The following is a 20,763-nucleotide window of genomic DNA, read 5'->3' on the forward strand; positions in this document are numbered from 1 at the left end:
GAATTTATCTTTTTCTGAACAATATTTTTAAGCATTGTAAAGAAACATATGTTCAACAAATCAAAACGATACGCATAGACACTAAACATATCAATTCACACATAGCTGAATCTTTACGAGTTCAAATAGTAATCAGATAGTTATAACTACTATTAAAACAAGTGAGAAAAGGCAATTTTACAAAAAAAAAACATGAAACAGAACTATTTTTCTTGGCAAGACAACCAATGTTGCGGCTCAGTTTTCTCGGAAACTGCGAATTGAACGCAACAAATTTCAATTGGCGTGAACAAGTTTAGGGGCCTAGCCAGAGCCTAAAACAACACAGAACCCGTCATTTGGAGTATCAAACTCCATGATTTTTCAAAAAGAGCTTATTCGGGATCGATTCAAGCCTATATGACCTCATTGACGTAAACCGGATATATTCCGGATCAGGCTTTAGAGGGAAGCGATTACTTTATGACAAGAACCAAGTCCCATCATTTGACATATCGAATTTCATGGTTTGTCGAAACTGGTTCATTGGTGTCCATTTCAAGGGTTTTGGTTACATTAGGATAACTCGTACGGTCTCCAGACCTGCAGTTTAAACTTTAGATCGAGATGTGAGAAAGATGGATGCAATCAGATTGGGTATCCTCAAACCATAGAATTATGATTTATATTACCATAGGTAAAGAAATCAAATCAGATTTTTCAAAAATTCAAAATGGTGTAACGGATTAAGGTAAAGTGAGCTCAAACCCAAGGACATCCAGATTTGTGCCGAAGCTCATAAAAACCCATATATACCCAAAAAAAGTTGAGTTTTTGCAGCACTGTGTTATTGAAAATAATGATAAAGAAATATATATTTTTTCTTTATACTCAAAATACGGTACAAGTTGATGAAAAGATCGGACAATCGAAAACGGTACTGTCCCGTTAAAAACGGTACGTTTGGTAAGCCTCATTGTCTTTCTGTCAATGATTTGTAGAAAAGGGATAATGCCCCATGAAAGATTTTTAAATAAATGTATTTTTTTTCACAATCAACTTTATGGAGTCGGGAACAGAAAGCAAATGCGATGGAATCAATTAACAGCTGGAAATGATTCATCCTGCGCCAGCAGCGTCTCAAAGGGATGCCTTTGCGATATTTTAAATAATATCAAGCATGTTCTATACTTGTTTGGAATCATGGCCTTTCCACAGTACGACCTTGCAGTATCCGGTGGCTTCTCATAGCGGTAGTATTTGACCGTTTCGAGCTCCTGCTGCGATTCCCAGCAATCTGGGAAATAATTCATTCCCATGGCGCCGGCGCACTTTAGCCATCGCAATTTTCGCAAGTAGGGCTGGCCTCCGCGGGCCACCTCCCCCACAGCGGGTTACATTCGTGTGGTGCGGTGAGAATTATCTCAACACATTCCATTAATAACGTCTCACCTTTGGTAATGACTGTGCGTTGAAACAACATATCCCTTCTACTGCTACGGTTGCGAGAATTTGAATATCCAATAACGGATGTTCCACGCTGACAAAGAAACCCGTTCATATTACGATCTGTGACACTAAAAAGCTCGACAAATTAAAGATTCACTCCAGCGATGCTATTGACATTTAACGAGTGCGCGCGCGCCCATCCATGCGCTCTCTCGGCTGTAACATTGTTATGCCCACTGGCGAGAGAAGCAGCTGTGGATGTCCCTGAAAACAGAGAACCTCACAACACTCGTCGTTACAATAACAACAACCACCAGGACAGGCAGACTGAGCAATGGTGGTAATAGCTGAAGCCGTAGCACCGGTTTCACTTTCATACGTATCGCGGCGCCTCGCGAGCTTCGCAGCCTCGATCCTCTCGACGCCGACTCACCGCCGTAGATTTCACTTTCAATTATGCCGTAATTACGTGGTTTTTGCTTCGCCTCCGGCGTGTTTATTTTCTTCGATTCTCCACGAGGATGATATTGAAATAATCTCGGTGTGCCTCGAGGCGATGGGAGCATTACGGCACAACGGAATGCTCCGCTAGAACTCTAGACGGGTAAGAATCTTTCCCAACCAGAGCAACTTGATGAAGTCTTCTAAAGCGTGCCATCCAAACCATCCCATGCCGACGATCTTCGGTTCTGCCGTAAACCTGTTCTCTGAGCGGCAATCACACCTCGACGTTTCTTGATTTCGCATGTTGCACAAACATTTGCCCTACTGACATTTAGTCACTGGCTGACGTGAGCGCGCGCCTGTGCCTGCGCCTGATCACTGTGACTTATGAGCGTTCTCCGTCTCGCTCCAGTTCCACCCCCGCGCGCGAGCATCCGTCGTTCACTTCTTCTATTTCCATTTCCATTTCCAGCGGCCCAAAGTTCCACTCCCTCTGCGCTCGGAGATGACATTTGCAAATGCTCTTAAAATGGAGGCATTCATGGAGGTTGACTTTTAGAATCGAGGTAGAACGGATCGCATCACATCCACCTAAACGAAGCGTCACCCGAAGCTCTCTAACGCCTCCCCGGGAGGTGGTATTTCTGCTGCTGCTGCGAAACGTCACGGCAAAAAATATGAAATAATCATCATCGGGGTTCGTCGCTTGTTGCTCGCTTGCCGCCAATTCGATTGTTTCGTGCTCTCCCACAAGGTGGAGTCACCGCGCAGCGCGCCTGCGTTTGCTTCCCAACCCTAGTGGCGGCGGAAAATTTACATAATCTTGAAGGTTACCAGGCCTCGGAAGCGCTGACATTTGCGGCAGTGGGTTTCGTTCGGTTCGTTCCGCGGTGAGTGACTTCAACGACCTCGAGCGAATAATGGATTCTTCTCTGTCTCTCTTTCTTCTCAGAGACGAGTCGCCCTGGAAAAGGTTACGAAATCGTTAATTATCCCCACCGACTGGCCCACAATAACAAGCAGCATAACAAACACGCATGCACACACGCACTCTGATGAGAAGAAAGTTAATGGCGGTTTTCGGTGACGCCCATCGTTGATATTCGACTCAAGGGGTTCCGGAATTCCGAAAAGAAAGTTTTATCGACCGCACGGAATTTCAATAAATCATCCGACGAATGTTTTTCCTTCTCGTTAGGTGTTTTCATGTATGGTGTCATATCAAACACCGTTGTGCCCTAACGGCATTAACGAGATTAATTATTTTTACATTTTTTATGGAATTCCAAGCATTCCAAAAATTATAAAATCACCATGCCCATCGCAATACACGCTTCGCTGGGATAAATTCCAAGATTTCGTTTTCATTCTTTCGTTTTGATCCGCTCTTTGTCCGAGTTCCCTACTAAACTCTAAGCAAAGTGCACATCTTCGTGCCCCTCCCTTCGCTGACTAGCTGAATGACTTTTCAGATTACGCTAACCACCGTTAGCCAACAGCATCATCTCATCGTGTGGTTTGTCAGTAAACACGAAGAGGAGAGATACATTAAACGGCGGCTTTTATGACTAACTTTTTAGCCACCCGCTGTTTGGATAGCTTCGCACGGATCCGACCAGGCAGATCTCTCTGTCTCTAGCACAGGCTCATTAATCGTAGTCGTCGTCTTCAATGGACTGAACCCGATGATGATCTTTCCCAAGCGCTTTGCGGCAGCCCTTCGACGCGATAATTACACGATACTTTATCAACGTCGTGTCCCCTATAAACCTATCGGGTGGCAGAATCATCTAGGCGCTCAGTGAGCGGAAAATGTGAGAAGTCACCTGAAATCGGTTGAGAAATTTGCGAAGCGTGAATTTAAATCCTATATTATTATGTGTCACATCAAATTGCATCACGGAAAAAACGCTGTAGAAACTCGCCCAGTAGACCGATCCTTTTGAAAATTTTAGACAGTAAAATAAAAACTATTAAACAACTTTTGGCATTTTCTTTTTATTCATACTTCGAGCCCAAGCCCGTATGCTCGCACCTTCCTCTTTACCCCGTCCATAAGGTTCTGTACAACGTCAGGTTGTAGTTTTTTTTGAACAGAAATCCATTTTCTCTTGAAGTCCGCCTCCGATTTGACAACTTTTGGGTTTTTCCGGAGGGCCTGCTCCATAATCGCCCAATATTTCTCTATTGGGCGAAGCTCCGGCGCGTTGGGCGGGTTCATTTCCTTTGGCACGAAGGTGACCCCGTTGGCTTCGTACCACTCCAACACGTCCTTTGAATAGTGGCACGAAGGGAGATCCGGCCAGAAGATGGTCGGGCCCTCGTGCTGCTTCAATAGTGGTAGTAAGCGCATCTGTAGGCACTCCTTAAGGTAAACCTGCCCGTTTACCGTGCCGGTCATCACGAAGGGGGCGCTCCGCTTTCCGCAAGAGCAGATCGCTTGCCACACCATGTACTTTTTGGCAAACTTGGATAGTTTCTGCTTGCGAATCTCCTCCGGAACGCTGAATTTGTCCTCTGCGGAGAAGAACAACAGGCCCGGCAGCTGACGAAAGTCCGCTTTGACGTAGGTTTCGTCGTCCATTACCAGGCAATGCGGCTTCGTCAGCATTTCGGTGTACAGCTTCCGGGCTCGCGTCTTCCCCACCATGTTTTGCCTTTCGTTGCGGTTAGGAGCCTTCTGAACCTTGTATGTATGCAGGCCCTCCCGCTGCTTGGTCCGCTGGACGAATGAACTTGACAAATTCAGCTTATTGGCGACATCCCGGACCGAACTTCTCGGATCACGTCTAAACTGCTTAACTACGCGCTTGTGATCTTTTCCACTGACGGAGCATCCATTTTTGCCGTTCTTCACCTTCCGGTCGATGGTTAGGTTCTCGAAGTATCGTTTTAGTACTCTGCTGACCGTGGATTGGACGATTCCCAGCATCTTACCGATGTCCCGATGTGACAACTCCGGATTCTCGAAATGAGTGCGCAGGATTAATTCACGACGCTCTTTTTCGTTCGACGACATTTTTCCAAATTTACGAAAAATTGACAGTGAAGCATGGCCAACGTGATCTATACACTCTTATCTGATTATAAGCGAAAGCTGAAGATATAATTCCTAAAAATTAAATTTCTACAGCGTTTTTTCCGTGATGCAATTTGATGTGACACACCCTTTATTGCCACTTACAATGTTTTCGATCGCTTCTTGCGTTGAACCGTAACCAAGTGCGAGTTATTATATTTGGTAGAGTATGATTTAGTAAGAAAGAGGCTCCAATTTTTGAGTTTGACTGGGTATAGAAGTGAAAAGAGCCCCCAAACCAGATCACCAGCTCTAAGGAAAATATTTCGTAGGGTACCAAATAAAAAATTTCAACTATTTTTTTAACCCCTTTGTGGTTCACCATAGAATATACAGTGATGCTTCTTAATCCGGACGCTTTTTTATCCGGACACTTTTTCATTACATTCAATATCATGCCCAAACCATGACATTTTTTGCATGTTGAATTAATGTGACTGATAGTTACTATTGTGTCAATTTAGTTCAGTGTCAAACATAGTACCAAGCAGTTAACAAAAAAAATGTAAAAAATCAAAAATCAATGTGAATTTCACAAACCCATGTCCGGAATAAAAAGCACATTCAGAAAACGCTTTCAAATCCGGACGGACAAAAGTTAACGATTAAATTTCTCATTGAAGGAGTTGCATAAGGGTATGTTAGAAGACTTGGTATGGAGTATGGAGTGTGGAGCAAAGATTTTCGACCCGGGAAACCCCAAAACTCTTTGGTATACAGCACGGGGTCGATTATATGACCCGTATGTACGTGGGTAACTTTGTAACTTTGTCTGTAGCGCTGTCCTACAATTATAGATATTTAACCCCCTTCCTGTTGACCGATTGATCTGAAATTTGGAACACATCTTTATCTTCGCAGTCATTATAAAAGTGCGTATTCCATGATCTTGAAAATCCAAAATGGCGGCCGCTACAAAATGGCGGATTTAATATTTTCTCTAAACCCCATCAATATGGGTATCGAACGAAAGGGCTTGACTAGTAGAACACAGTTATTCATGAGAAATTCAAATCCGAAATGGCGCCATATACATGTTTTTCCAAACCTTATCAATATGGGTATCAAATGAAATGGCTTGATTAGTAGAATACAATTATTGATGAAAAATGTAAATCCAAGATGGCGGACGCAACAAAATGGTGGATAACATATTTTCTCAGAACCCCATCAATATGAGTATCAAACGAAAGAGATTGACTAGTAAAATATAGTAAAACAGTCATGAAAAATGCAAATCCAAAATGGCCGCCAGCACAAAATGTTTTGAAAAAAATATTTTTTTTTTCAAAACTGCATCAATATGTGTATCAAATGAAGGGGTTGACTATTTGAACACAAATTCAAATTGAGCCACGTCAGATTTCCATTTTCCACAGTTAAATGTTTCATTACATATCCCTCGATTTTATTTAAGTCTTATCAATGCCCTAGATTAATGAAGAAAGGAGTGTGGTCACTACAAAACTGCTACTTGCCTTATTATTTTCTAGCTTTAAGTACATCATCTGTATCATTATTATGTTTAATCACAATGAAACCGTTGAACTTGAAAAGTGTTTTTTACTTATTTATTTTTTTAAGTTCTTAGTACATTATCTGTATCATTAGTATATTTCTTAAAAATTTTGGATTTGCATTTTTCATAAATAACCGTGTTCTAGTGGTCGATCTCTTTCGTTTGATACCCATATTGATGGGGTTCTGAGGGAATATGTAATCCGCCATTTTGTAGCGGCCGCCATCTTGGATTTACATTTTTCATCAATAATTGTATTCTACTAGCCAAGCCCTTTCGTTTGATACCCACATTGATGGGTTTGAGAAAATTTTCAATCCACTATTTTGTAGCGCCGTGGTGAAATTGATCAAACGTATTACTGAAAACAAACCCAAATTTTCAGAGGTATTCTGCAATTTAATTTAAAACTTTTTTAATCTGATATGTTCAGTAATCATCCAAAGGTTCTTTTTGTCAATGGTTCTCAACGAATCTCCTATTAAATTGCATGAAAATTAACATTTTTCTGAATAGCATTTTCATTTCCATTTTTCACTATGGTAAAAAAAAACATATTTTCAACAAATCAAAACAATATTTATAGACGCTAAACATATTAATTCACTTCTAGCTGATACTTGATGAGTTGAATAAGTAATCAAATACTTGTAATTACTATTCAAACAATTGAGAAAAAACTATTTAACAAAAAAGCACCACGAATGATCAGAACAGAATCCCATCATGCGACATATCGAACGTCTTGGTTTGTCAAAACTAGCTCTTTGGTGACCATTTCAAGAGTTTTTGGCCACATTAGGATAACCCGAATGGTCTCCGGATGACCTGAAGATCAGTGTTCAAATCGAGTTATGGAAAGGCATGACGACACCTTTAAGTGGATTGAATCAGGTTTTTGTCACCTCAAACCCTTGAATTATCATTGAAATGGCCGTAGATGAAGAAATAATTGATTTTCTATACATGTTTATGCATATAATACTAGAAAATCCTGAAAAACATAGATTGATCAATTTCACCCCGAAGCTACATTTTTTTGACTGATGTTCAAATCCATCTCGAATGAAATCTCGAGGAACGGACACCGAGTCATTTTCATTTATAAAGAGTTAGAAAAAACTATGTTTTAATTTATATCTTTTAAATTTTCTAATATTTTTTTATTTTCCTGAAATCTAAAATTGTATTGCATACATGTGTTCGTAAGAAGCGCCCTCGGAGATTATTACCAGAGCTATGGAAATTGTTGTATACGGTACCACTTTAGAAAATTACGTAATTTTTCTGAATCCCTATATGGCTCACTATAAGAGCTATAATGAAAAACGGTGTTTTCCTTTTTTCCCTCCATTCTCAAGAGGCCGGGGAATGGAAATTTTAGAAAATAATCAAAGTGCATCTACTATGGTGTACCGCGATACATTATAAAAAAATCTATCAAAATTGAAAATTTTAAAATCAAAGCAATTTTGATTTTTTTAAAATTATTTGATCCATTAAAACTTAATTTTCATTTGGAAGTACGTGTATCTAATATTGTTTTTTACAAATGAAACACAAATTTCTGTTTTACTCGAGAATCAATCAAGCAAATGAAACCAAATTAGGCATGTGGAGGTTTTAGGGTGCAATAAATGATTCTATGGTGTTAAGATACTCCTTCCCCCTCTCTCAGGGGGGGCTGCCATACAAATGAAACACGCATTTCTGCATTACTCGAGAATTAATCAAGTAAATGAAACCAAATTAGGTATATTGAGATTATTCCATGTAACGGAGAAATATGTTATTTGCAAGTGATTGAAAAAAATTGAACGAGAATTGTTTCTGAAAATAATCTGATATTATAATGATATGTTTTGGTAGAAGTACTAGCAATTTTTTTTTAGTAAAAGGTAAATTCAACGGGGTCAATTAGATGATCAATCAATAAACAGTTCTGCGATTGGACTCATGAACTTGCGCTTAATAAGAAAACGTGAATGTTTGAAGGTATTGATAACAAAAACAAAATTTGGGCGGGACGAAGTTTGCCGGGTCAGCTAGTATACAATATTTTCCATAGCGCTGGAGATAAGGTTTGGGGTTCTTCAGAGTAGTACTGAATCTCTAAATCTCCCAAAAATTTGTTTATACAAGGATTGAGCGATCTTCAGAAAAAGATCGAGCTGGATGGATCGTTTTTCTAAACGGCGCAGGGATCGATTCACTGATTAAATCGGTATCAAAGAATCGATCTTTGAAAAATCGAATGCCTTTTTCCAATTTATTCACTTGTTCTATATAAGTATTGTCTTTTCTTTTAACATGAAATGAACAAACATCGAAGGCATTTCAGCTTGATTCTCAGAATGAGGGTTACAAAAATAACTCGAAAGCCCAGAAAAAAAAGTATTTTCTAGGGCATTCATCTTGAACCGTCATGGAATTATTTAATTTAATAAATTATTTGAAAATTATTAGTAATTCAACAATCGATATTCATCTAGAACTCCGCTGACAATTTTCCCGTTGAATCCAATCGTATCATACGCCTAGCATTGTATCGAAATCTTGTTAGTAGTCCCAGTTCTAGAAAAGAACGCTTCAGCTGGACCTGATGTCACCATCCAATCTCGTCAAAATTTTAACTGTCAGCCTAGTGAATGTGATGGTGTAAGCATAACTTGTGACCACTTGTTTTGTAACGACCAAACCTACAAAACTGCTTCTCCCAAATTTACGACCACTAAATTGACAACCTTGAAAGAGATCCAATGTTTATGAACTTTGTCGAGTGGTTTTTGGTGAGAATCAATGTTCACTGAAAAACAAATTTACAATTTTTTTTTACGATCAGAGAGATCGGAAAAATAGCAAAGAAATGATTTATTCTCGCGATTTTTTTGGAGTAGAATCGATTCGAAAGTCGGAAATCGGAAAGGAAGAGATCGGTCTTCTAAATATCGATCCAAGATCGCCTAATCATATTCACTATCACTAATTTGACATATATGTTGAAGCTATCCAAATGTTGATACATAAATTGTCAGGTGGTGAGATTAAAATTGATGTACATTGAAAAACAAAACTCTAAGATCGAAAAAAATCGAAGAAAAAAGATCGATCTTCACGATTTTTTGGGGTACAATGAATCGATCCATAAAATCGAAAATCGAAATGGAAAAGATCGATCTTCTGAAAATCGATCCAAGATCGCCCAATTCTAGATCATATACAATTTTGGACTCAATTATGTACAGTATGAATTTTTTTTTTGCATTTCAAATATGACTTATTACAAGGAAAAATGTATCTTTTCAACGTTAAGATGGAATTTAAGTGGCTATTATTTGTACTGTGGAGTAAAAATTGTGATTTTTGAAGATTTTGCTTGATTTTCCACCAGGAATTGTTTATATCGATATTGCAGCGGAATTTAAAAAGACAGAAGTTGGGTGTCAAAGAACAAATTGTAGAGCGATTAGAGAGCTTTAATTTAATCGATAGAAACAATCAAGTTTAATAAGAAATTTTAGGATAAAACTAATAATAATACATAAAAAATTACTAACTTTTAAGTTTTTACTTCCAAAGTGTTATTTCAATCGACCAATTTAGATGTTCCACTATTATATCCTGTACTAAATTTCTCATCTATCAAATGGAAGCAGCAAAATTGTTTTCCGTAGAAGAATTTTTAATGTAGAGCCAGTTTGAGGCAACAGATTCCGAAACAAAAGGAAAGTTCTATAACTTTGTCATTGTTGAAATTCGAACATATGCGTATGATCGTCTATCACCTTCTGAGAGATTCTGGATAAATTATTTTTTTCATGTTAGAAAGGTGTTTTCTGACTTTGAGGGAAAATTAATTACTTCTGTTAAATTGAAATATATTGGCATATATAGGAATGAAACACGAATAAAAAAAATTGTTTTGACTCGATTATATACAGCGAAAAAAAATCGGAGACTGTATATAATCGGCGGGTCCGCCCTGTACAACAATTTTTGATGAAAAGTTTTTTTGATAATATTTCTCGAAGCTATTGAGAATGGCGTGCAAGAAATTGAAAAGTACGTTAGGGTTCTTTTAAAAAATATCAAAAAAAGATCTACTAAAAAAACTAACAGTGCTCAAGCTTAGTATATATTTTCCTTTTCGTATGCGTATTTAGTATCCCATCCCTAGTAAACTGCGTCCCAAATGTGTGATTTTGGTCGACAGCTTGAATTTTTTATTTAATATTCAATCATATGTTTTACTTAATTCCAATTGCCAAATGTTTGTATTTCAGTAATCATCATTACTTTAGAATCAGAAACCAAAACTCTTCAGAATTATTCTTGAAACAGAATAGTGTTGATTATCATTCTAAGAAAAAATGAACGAAAAATATACCAGTGAAGTTTGAGGAATGGATGATTTTTAATACAACACAAGAAGAAAATGAGCGTCCGTTTTATGGATTATTTTCCAATTACATTACACTTCTTATAAATCCCACTCACATTTTAGGGGTTCCCAAATAACTTTTTAGAGCGCTATCCACTGAAAAAGAGAGTTAGGATCCCAAATCTCAGATTGCAATGAAACGTTGTGAGTGAAATCTCAAAAAATGACTACTTTTTGAAAAACACAACAAGAAGTTTTTGTATGAAAAATAACAAAAATCTGATGAAGTGATGAAAAAAATTTAACAAATTGTTCAAACTTTCTTTAAAATATTGAACAAAATTTAAAAATTGAGACCAAAAAAAAAAATTCTAAATATTAAAATTCTATTTTCTCAAAATAAAAAATATTTTTTTTAATTCCCAAAAACAGTATTAACGCTCCTCTATCGATGTATGGATGACTTGTTGGTTATTGTATCAGCTATTCACATGAATATTTTTCAGAATTTAAAAAAATCCTTTTTTTTTTTAAAATGAATTTTAATATTCAAAATATATTTTTTTTCTCGGTGTAATTTTTTTCAAATATTTTTTGGTATTTTAATATGAAAATTTAAAAATAATACTACATTTCATTCTTTGTCCAAAATTTGTTTGTTATCATAGTATTTCAGTTACAACTTTTTTCTGGAAATGTTAGAAAAACCGGAATTATAAAAAAAACAACACTCAAAAACTATAAGACCTCGACACTGTTTGAAATATGAAAGATCATTCAAATTTGAATTTAAAATATATAAACAAAATCTATTTATTTTCTGTTTATCATGTCACGAACATGTCAATCCACATAACATGTGTTTACTCGTAACAGATATGCTACGAGTAAATCATTCATGAGTCTCCATGCCGAATATCTCAATATATTTCATGTATTTCAAAAGCTATACTGCCGTTCTACGCATAGTTGTCCCATGTTTCAAAACCAACAACTGAGAAAAAACGCAATCAAAGTTTTCTGGCATATTTGTCTTCCAGAAGTTTTAGGCATTTCAAGTTAGCAAGACATCGGGTTTTTTATAAACAGTAAACTATTGTTTGATGAAATGTGCTTGATTACGGGTTTAAAAATTCACGGTGGGACAGTTATACCTAGAATATCAACATGGGACAATTGAACTTGATGTTGTTTTTTTGAAATACTGGGAACAAACAATAAGTTTTTTATTGTGTTTTTTTCGAAAGATTATGCATAAAAAACATCGTTTGCAAAAACTTCCCTGTAGTAGTTCCCATCTTCCGATTTATGGATGACTTGTTGGTTATTGTGTAGACAACTTATATTTTTTGTGAATTTTAAAAAATTACGTTTTTGAGGAAAAATAAATTTGAATTTGAAAAAAATATGCTGCCATCCACAACGTTCCACTGAAATCTGAGATGGTACTACCAATGTCGATTAGTCGAGTTGGCATGAAATTCGTCAATAATCGGTTTTTGGCTACCCTTCAATCTGTAACTAAGTTTTTAAGATCTTTGTGTTCTGATCTCATCAATTAATTTACGAAGCATTTAAGACTTTCGATTGACCCAAAACACATTTGAGATACCGTTTCAGAGGTTACAAAACCAGTTTAGAAAAAAGGAGAATAAAAAGAGTAGAATTTTTGTTGGGCCCACGAGTGAATAAGGCAACAGATAATAAGATTTTGTGAATGAAACTAACAAAAAAAAGGGATTTTTTTTATATTTTTGCAGCTCAGCAATAAACAGCGTATTTTCTTTGGCTCTTGATTTTTCAACTAGCAATAATCGCACCTCGGTCAAACCTCATTGGTTACGATATCAAAGCTTGGAAATCCAGATTAGAATGATAGAATAAATTGGAGAACATTGAAGAAAAATAGGACAATTCGAAAAAACCGACTACGCAGTGGAGAGTTTGCACCATTTTCTTTTATTGTACTTTGAATTGATCACATTGAAATATTATTTTGCTGCAAATAATATGCTGTTCATGATTATTTTTCGTCGCCAAGACTTTGAGATTTCTTTATAAATATATTTTTGGAGCATATTGATCACAAATAGGGATTGCATTACCGTGCCAAAATTTCAATAACCGGTTATTCGGTAATGAAAATTTCATTACCGGTAAAACCGGTAAATCACCGGTGAAAACATACCTTTTTCCTTGATGCTCAACTGCAGGTTTCGCATCGTCCAGTGGATTTTTTCCTCCTGTTGTCCAGCTACTGAATCAATATCATCATCGTCAAATTTGATCTAGTCAGGAATAATTTAAAATGCCTGCTTGAACAATGCAGTTCGTGACGTTTGATAGAAGGCGCCAATGTAATAATTAATTGTGTCACATTCACGAGCAGAATAATTATTCATATGCGATAGGGGTGGCCCAACTTTTGGGCATTATGGACGACTAATTGTTCAAATGTTAGGCTGCGGTCTACCAACGTTGACTGTGTCAAAAAGTCACTAGAAATTGAATGTAGTATAAGACAATAAAACAAAGTTTTAACTAGTGATGAAATGGATAGTAGTTTGGCCGGATACCGGATAACAAATATCCAGCCAGCCTCGAGCATCAGCCCTTTATAAGCTTACACACGACTAAGAGAAATGACAGGCGAATATGAGGCAAATGAAGTGTTAAATTTTAGAAATAAATAAACACATTTTTAAATAACAATTATGAACGAATATGAAATTTTTCGTTCAAAATAAATATCCTATTTAATAGTGTATCAAGGAATCTGGAACAGTTTTTTTTCCTGATGATGATTTTATATCATAATATTGAGAATTTTGTAAGTTGTACTTCAGTTGTCTTCAGAGATGGTAATCTGAGAGGGGGTACACTTACTTCACTACAAATCAAATCTAAGTTATTATGACCGGCGACCACCGGTTGAAGTATTTCGCTTTTATATATTTTATTATAGCTTTTATACTTTTATTACAGCTTTTATATATTCGGGGTAATTTTGCATGTTGTTGCATCAAAAAAGTTTCTGGACAGAGACGAGACCGCCCAAAGAACACCGATTTCACTTCGGTGTTCTGCTAGAAATTCATTATTTCATCATCATCATTATTCATCATAATTTACCACTGGTTAATTTTGAGCACTGTTATGAGTTGATAAAAATTAATATTTAATATATAATAAAATTATAACACATTAATAACATAATAACATTTCTGACATGTCAGTAATCACACCTTATTTACTTGCGAAAGATTTTGTTTGTTTATTATGATTTATATGATACTAGCTAACCCGGCAAACTTCGTCCCGCCCATTTACTTGATTAATTCTCGAGTAATGCAGAAATTTGTGTTTTATTTGTATGGCAGCCACCCCTAAGAGAGGGGGAGGGGTATCTAACCACCATAGAAACATTCATTGCACCCTAAAGTTTCCATATGCCTAATTTGGTTTAATTTGCTTGATTAATTCTCGGGTAATGCAAAAATTTGTGTTTCATTTGTATGGCAGCCCCGTCTAAGAGAGGGGGAAGGGGTATCTTATCACCATAGAAACATTTATTGCATCCTAAAACCTCCACATGCCAAATTTGGTTTCATTTGCTTGATTAATTCTCGAGTAATGCAGAAATTTGTGTTTCATTTGTATGGCAGCCCCCCCTTTGAGTGGGGGAAGGACTGTCTGACCATCATAGAAACATTTATTGCACCCTAAAACTTTCACATGCCAACTTTGGTTTCGGTTGCTTGGTTAATTTCCGAGTAATGCAGAAATTTATGTTTCATTTGTATGGCAGCCCCCCCCCTTAGAGAGGGGGGAGGGGTCTCAAAATATCACGAAAACCTTCCCCGGCCCCAAAAACCCCTACATACTAATTTTCATGTCGATCGGTTCAGTAGTTTCCGAGTCTATAAGAATCAGACAGACAGACAAACATCACTCCATTTATATATATATATATATATATATATATATATATATATATATATATATATATATATATATATATATATATATAGATTATTATGATTTATCTTATGTTAATAAGAATTTTTGTTGTAATATCCAGCCACTATTCGGTACCCGGCCGGGTAGCAAATTTTGGCCGTATATTCGCGCACGGTGTCACAGGCTGTAATTTTGCTATTGTGTTTTTCTAGGCGTGATGGTATTTAATTTAAGTAAAAAAAAATATATAATTCAATCTCCAGAAAATATTTTTTCTTCAGCTTCATTCAGTTTCAATATAAATGACGATTGGAACTATTCAGCCTTTTCAGAACAGAATTATTGATTCCCGGTCTGTGAGATCGTATGCTCGAGTACAGGATGGTTAATTAAAGGAAAAAATAGGTCGTCCTAATAAAAACTCAATAATAAATTATTCTATAAAATAAAAATAATTATCGGTTCCTAATTTATTTTGTGTCGGTATAATTCATCGAGCTGTTTGGTTTATTTGTTGCATTTCTGATATTTTGCTTTGGGAGAAAAATCCCAAATTTCGTTTCAAAATATGCAATTGACCGTTCGATTTACTTTACATAATAGGGGTCAATATTTCTGACAGATAGTTCTTATACCTCTCGGTAATTGAGAAATATAATAATCATGTTGATATACCTAAATAAATAACAATCTGAGAAAAAATATTTGAACGAAAACTTTTAAGAAGAAATATCTAGTTTTACATCTTAATCAGTTGCGTTTGGATAGTGTCACCATCCTAGACCAGGTGGAGGGCTCCTAGGAGTACCTACGCAGGCGAACGGTAGATCGAGGAGTACCGTTTGGCCATCGCCGATATACGGGAACAAATCTGCATACACGAAACGTCTTTCTACAATCCTTCCAATCGAAGCTTCGAGCAGCTGCTTTGAAATTTCTTATAGTTGCTCCGATAGCTATTCTAGCATAAATGGCAATCTGACGTCAGGGTACATTTCTTCCGCAATAGCAGCTCAACAGCGACCAGAACTGGTTCGAGGGCATCAACCAATTTCACGAGTAATATTTCAAAGCGGCATAAAGGCAAATATTATTTATGGCGTAAAAATTTACCGAAATTACCGATTATGGAAAATGACCCGGTATTACCGGTAAAACCGGTAACGTTAAAACCCGTTAACAATCCCTGATCATGAAGGGAGGGAGGGAGGATTTCCTAAAAAAAAACCTGATGAAAAGTTGCAGGACAAATTTACGAAATAGAAGTTTTGTTACTTGCTTTTTAATTTAAAACTTTTGTCAGTACAATGTTTGCAACCGAAAGAATGCTCTTCGACAATTGTTTTCTGTTCGCATTTTGATGAAATGGATGACGATCATATCAGTTAAATTTGTTATACGAAATCACTCTGTAGAAGAATCGGAATATCATCGAAGCTTGCGGCACCTACCTTGTAGAGTTTGTCCTTGTTGTACCAAACGTCCTCCTCTTCCTCCTGGGCGATGAATGTCGAGTCAAGGTTCAGATCGTCCCGCGAACGGGACAAAATTTTACGCCGTGACACCATCTCACGCGGAAGGGTGGCTTCGAGGGAGCCCAAGCTGGAGCGAGAAGAGAAAAAAAAACATTTATTGACATTATTGACAGATTCATAGGTTCGGGTAATGTTCAATTGAATAGATCCGCTTGCTTGCTGTCTAAGCTGTAATTGGATTCCGGAGACCTCCGCCGATTTTGGAATGCGTGTTTCGAAGGCTTGACTCTCCCCTCTCTAGAATGACGCATTTAATTCGAATTCTAAGCCATCGTCAACAACCCCCAGCCAGACTAATGACTCACGGCTAGGGACACGTGAGAACCCCTGCCTCGAGAGAAAGAGATGGAGAGACAAGACCACCCCCATTGTGGCGTAATGCAAGTCGCGCGGTGGCCATTGTATGCGCGGCGCGCTAAGTGCCTCTCAATTGAATTTGGAGCGGCGCGCTGCGATATGGCAAAATATTATTTCAATTTGCGCACATTTCGTATAGCATAAACGCGAAAGGCGGTGGCGGTGTAGTGACCATAATGTACCCTCCGCTTATGGGGGTTTGGAAATTGCTAGCGGTGCGGTCCGAATGCGACAAGGGTTTGCTAACAAGTCGCAGCATGGCCCCAATTCGTCAATTGTGTAATTCACGGCGCGAGCGAAACTCGTGGCATGCGGAATGAGATTTGAATGCCACCCGACGACAATGGCGAAAACGATGGAGTAGAAACAAAAAGTTTTTACTAATTAGACAGGGAATTTGATTACTTATTCAGTTTTCCAAGGGAGCAACTCTCGCTTCTTCTTCCTGACGCAAGATCACACTTTGGAAAATGTACCAAATATCTCCTTTATCTGCGGAGCGAATAATTACTTTGTTACATTTCTGCAGTTGTCTATGTCCCCACTGGCGATAACCAAACGACCAACGAACTTCAACTATGCAAAGCAATGGTCGAAACGACGCAAATAATCACTTGAATAGAGAGATATCTCATGTCGGGATTCGCAAGAATTCACAGAACACGAACGAGCGGAACGAAAAAAAAAAGAATTACACGACAAACCTTGGGAGAATCCAAGAAGTTCTATGTTTGTTTTGTGTTCTTTTTATTTTTCACAGAAGCTACGGATGTTACATAACTTCATACTGCTGCTGCTGCTGCTGCAGCTCTATCTGCGGTGGCGGAGAGTTCTACGACCTTGTCGCCCGGCCACAGGTACTAATCCACTGCAACCGCCATCCGGAATCTGGAGCCTGCGATCTTCCGCAGTCCCCGTGAGCGCGAACATCCCGAGCATGTGTATGCAAACAAATTTTCCACGAGTTTGCTTTGGAAGGGTTCGTTATTTTTAGCGCTGTTTGGCGAAAACTATTCTTCCCATTTGAAACTGCGCCGGGGTCTTTCTCAGTCGACCCTCCCTCTCCGAACCCAGCATCCCGGCAATACTACTCTATTCACAGTTGACATTTTGTTGTGCGATTGTTGTTGTTTATCCCATTCTTCGCGCGTTCCGTCGCCGGGTTTCGATCGTAAATAAACGAGAACGAAACAATTAGAGTGGAGATCACGAGTTTCAGCGCCTCGGGAGTTAGTTTCGGAATTGGGAGGGAGTTGGGAGCTGGGTGCAGTTGTTGTTCTATGGATTGCCACCAATTGTTAGAGAGAAGAAGTTGCTAACGAGAAATGTTGTTCGGATAAGGCGGACAAATTAATTATGCGATGGAGACGTTTTCCAAACATTTCAAAATAAGGTATAGGACTATTTCTGAAATGTAACGAAGGGTATTTTTTTCGATTCGATCTATTTCGAGCTGGTGAGAGAAATGTTAATAAAATTTTTGGACAGAAGTTGTTTCCTCATTTGAGCAAATTTGATGAGTGGATAAAATGGTCGGTGTGACTAAGTGAAAAAATGAGTTAATAGTAGCAACAAAATCAAGAATTTCTCAACCTACATTTTACTTTTATCAGATCACACTAATGTTGCAAAAAGGCAGGTTTATGGCATAAATTTATTTAGACTGAACAACAACTGATAATGGTATGCAGTCAGAGTCGACCAAGTGCATACAACCATAACGACTAGAAAAAAGCCACGTTTTTTTCTGAAAACCATAAAATGGAAGGATTTCAAATGAAATGTTGGATTTCTCCGCATCAGAAGATTCTTCCCTATGTCCTTTAGTGAACCCAGAAAAGTAACTCATATTGAAACACAATGTATATGTTTTTCAGACAACCCATAGTTATTGAAAAGTTGATCGAAAATATTACTATATGTTGGCGCTTACCAATGTAGTCCTACGTTGTGTTATTATTTACAGCTCACTTCGTAGCAGCAGAAGACGCAGGTAGGTGAAACGTTTTTCCTTTTCAGGGTCTTCATCAGCAGCAGCAATGGTGAACAGCGAGGGAGACAAACAGCAGCGCACGAATGTCGAATTCCAGCAACTTCCAGATGAGTATGTACAAACAGGTAAGTATTTTATTTCTCTGCACATAACTTTTTTACAGGATACAAAATTCCCTATCGAGCTTTATCACTGCTCTGATCTGCTTACAAAGTGGAACTAACTTGATACGGTTCGGTTGACTCGGTATTAATCACAATCGTTATCAGTCGTCGGGTTGCCAGAAAGGCGAGATAAAAAATCTCTTCTAAACCGCGCCAGCTAGCACAAGCTATGGCGTGGGCAAAAAATAAGTACTAGATTCAACACTATATCTTACTCAGACAGAGTGGACCAAGTGCCAGTGAACAAAAAATGTAATTAATAATCTTTTCACGATCGATTTCAAATCCAACTGTGGTCTTTCATTGACTTTAACTACACTTTTCTTATAATCAGCCTAACCCGTTTGACTTTGAAACATATTTTTCAGAAAATCAAAAATTATATTTGAAAATACTTACTAATCGATTATTTATGGCAAGTAAAATACTGTTTCAAGCAATAAAATTGGTTTGTTTGTTTGTATAGGTTTAGTGGAGGAAATTCTACTGAATGAGTGATATGATCTCATCATCAAATTGTTCAGTCATAGTGAAATAATTCTGTGAAAAATATGTTTTCGTTCAGTTAGAGTGAACCAAGTACACATAGCCAGTCGTAAAACTCTTTTGATTTGCCTTTTTTGTGTAATCATAAATTACACGAACTTGTCAAAGAGCTGTGAACTAAGAGCTGGAGAAAAACAATTGGGGAGTATGATTGGAAGCTACTAAAACTACGCAGCTTCAAAGTTTGAGTTCGATTTACTCTAAATCATGATACTTAGTCCGGTCTGACTGAACATCAACCAAATGATACTTTATGTTAAAAAATCCCCAAATATCATAATACCAACGATATAATATTTAGAATTCCAGAACATTCAACTGACCATATTGGAGTCCCCTCTGACACATTCATCTAAATGAAGACCAGCCAAAATTGCAGAAGGGAATGAACGATCGTACGGGGATCTTCGATATCAAATGCTATACAACTGGAGTTGTATAAAGTTGTAAAATTTACACCGAAAAAAAATATTTTAAAACTGAAATTATTTTTTCTCAAAAACGTTGTTTCTAAAAAAAATTGTGAATAGCCCTTACAATTTCCAACGAGTCACCCATACATCGGAAGATGGCCACTTTTACAAGGAAGAATATTTTCTAACAATTTTTTTTTCATGTTTTCTTTGAAAAAATTACAACTAATCCTATTTTTGTTTTAAATCTCATTAAAATATGGACTTCTATCGAAGACGTCATTTTTCTATCTTCTGCAGATTCTGGAATACACAGTATTCTTGTATGGGGACCCCTGAAAAAATGATGTTCAACTCGTAAATTTTTTGTGCGTAAATTATGAATGTAAATTGCGATAATCTACACATTAAAATTTTACGAGTAATTCAATAGCAATTTTTCCAAGCACGTTTTCGAGAAAAAAATATTTGAATTTTCCAAATAATTTTGTTCCGATGTTTTTTTTTAATTTGTTGGATATTTTTGGTTGAAAACATTAATAATTTTCTACAATTCATTTTGTAGGTCCTACAAAATGTTGGTTAAACAATGAAATGTAGGAGATAATTTATGTTTCCATTAAAAAATATCAAATAATTGGAAAAAAATCTAGCTATAAATAAAAACGCCAAAAGTGCGGTGTAAATAAACAAAGAGAATGTATACAAAAACAGAGAGAGAATGTTAACAGTGAGGAGCAGTGATGTGTGAGTGTGCGTGCGTGTGTGTGTGTATGTGTGTCTGTGAAAGAGAGGGGGAGAGAGTAGAGAGTACAAAACGAAGAGTAGAGAGTAGAAAGTGAAGATTGAAGAATACAAAATGAAGAGTAGAGAGTAGAGAATTACAAGTAGAGAGAAGAAAGAAGAGAGAAGAGAGAAGAGAGAAGAGAGAAGAGAGAAGAGAG

At 37.2% G+C, this 20,763-nt stretch overlaps 1 protein-coding gene and 1 pseudogene across 1 annotated transcript in view; both read right to left on the bottom strand.

The window, feature by feature from the left end:
- Positions 1–20,763, bottom strand: part of LOC129767118 (uncharacterized) — a 486,003-nt gene that overhangs the window by 194,454 nt on the left and 270,786 nt on the right. The window contains exon 3 of the mRNA XM_055767739.1: positions 16,263–16,413. Within this exon, the coding sequence (XP_055623714.1) occupies positions 16,263–16,413 (151 nt within the window). The remainder of the gene's footprint in view (positions 1–16,262; positions 16,414–20,763) is intronic.
- On the bottom strand, positions 12,584–12,713 carry LOC129772233 (U4 spliceosomal RNA; annotated as a pseudogene).

Source organism: Toxorhynchites rutilus, chromosome 2 (genome assembly GCF_029784135.1).
Source record: "Toxorhynchites rutilus septentrionalis strain SRP chromosome 2, ASM2978413v1, whole genome shotgun sequence".
In the NCBI taxonomy this organism is placed as follows: domain Eukaryota; kingdom Metazoa; phylum Arthropoda; class Insecta; order Diptera; family Culicidae; genus Toxorhynchites; species Toxorhynchites rutilus.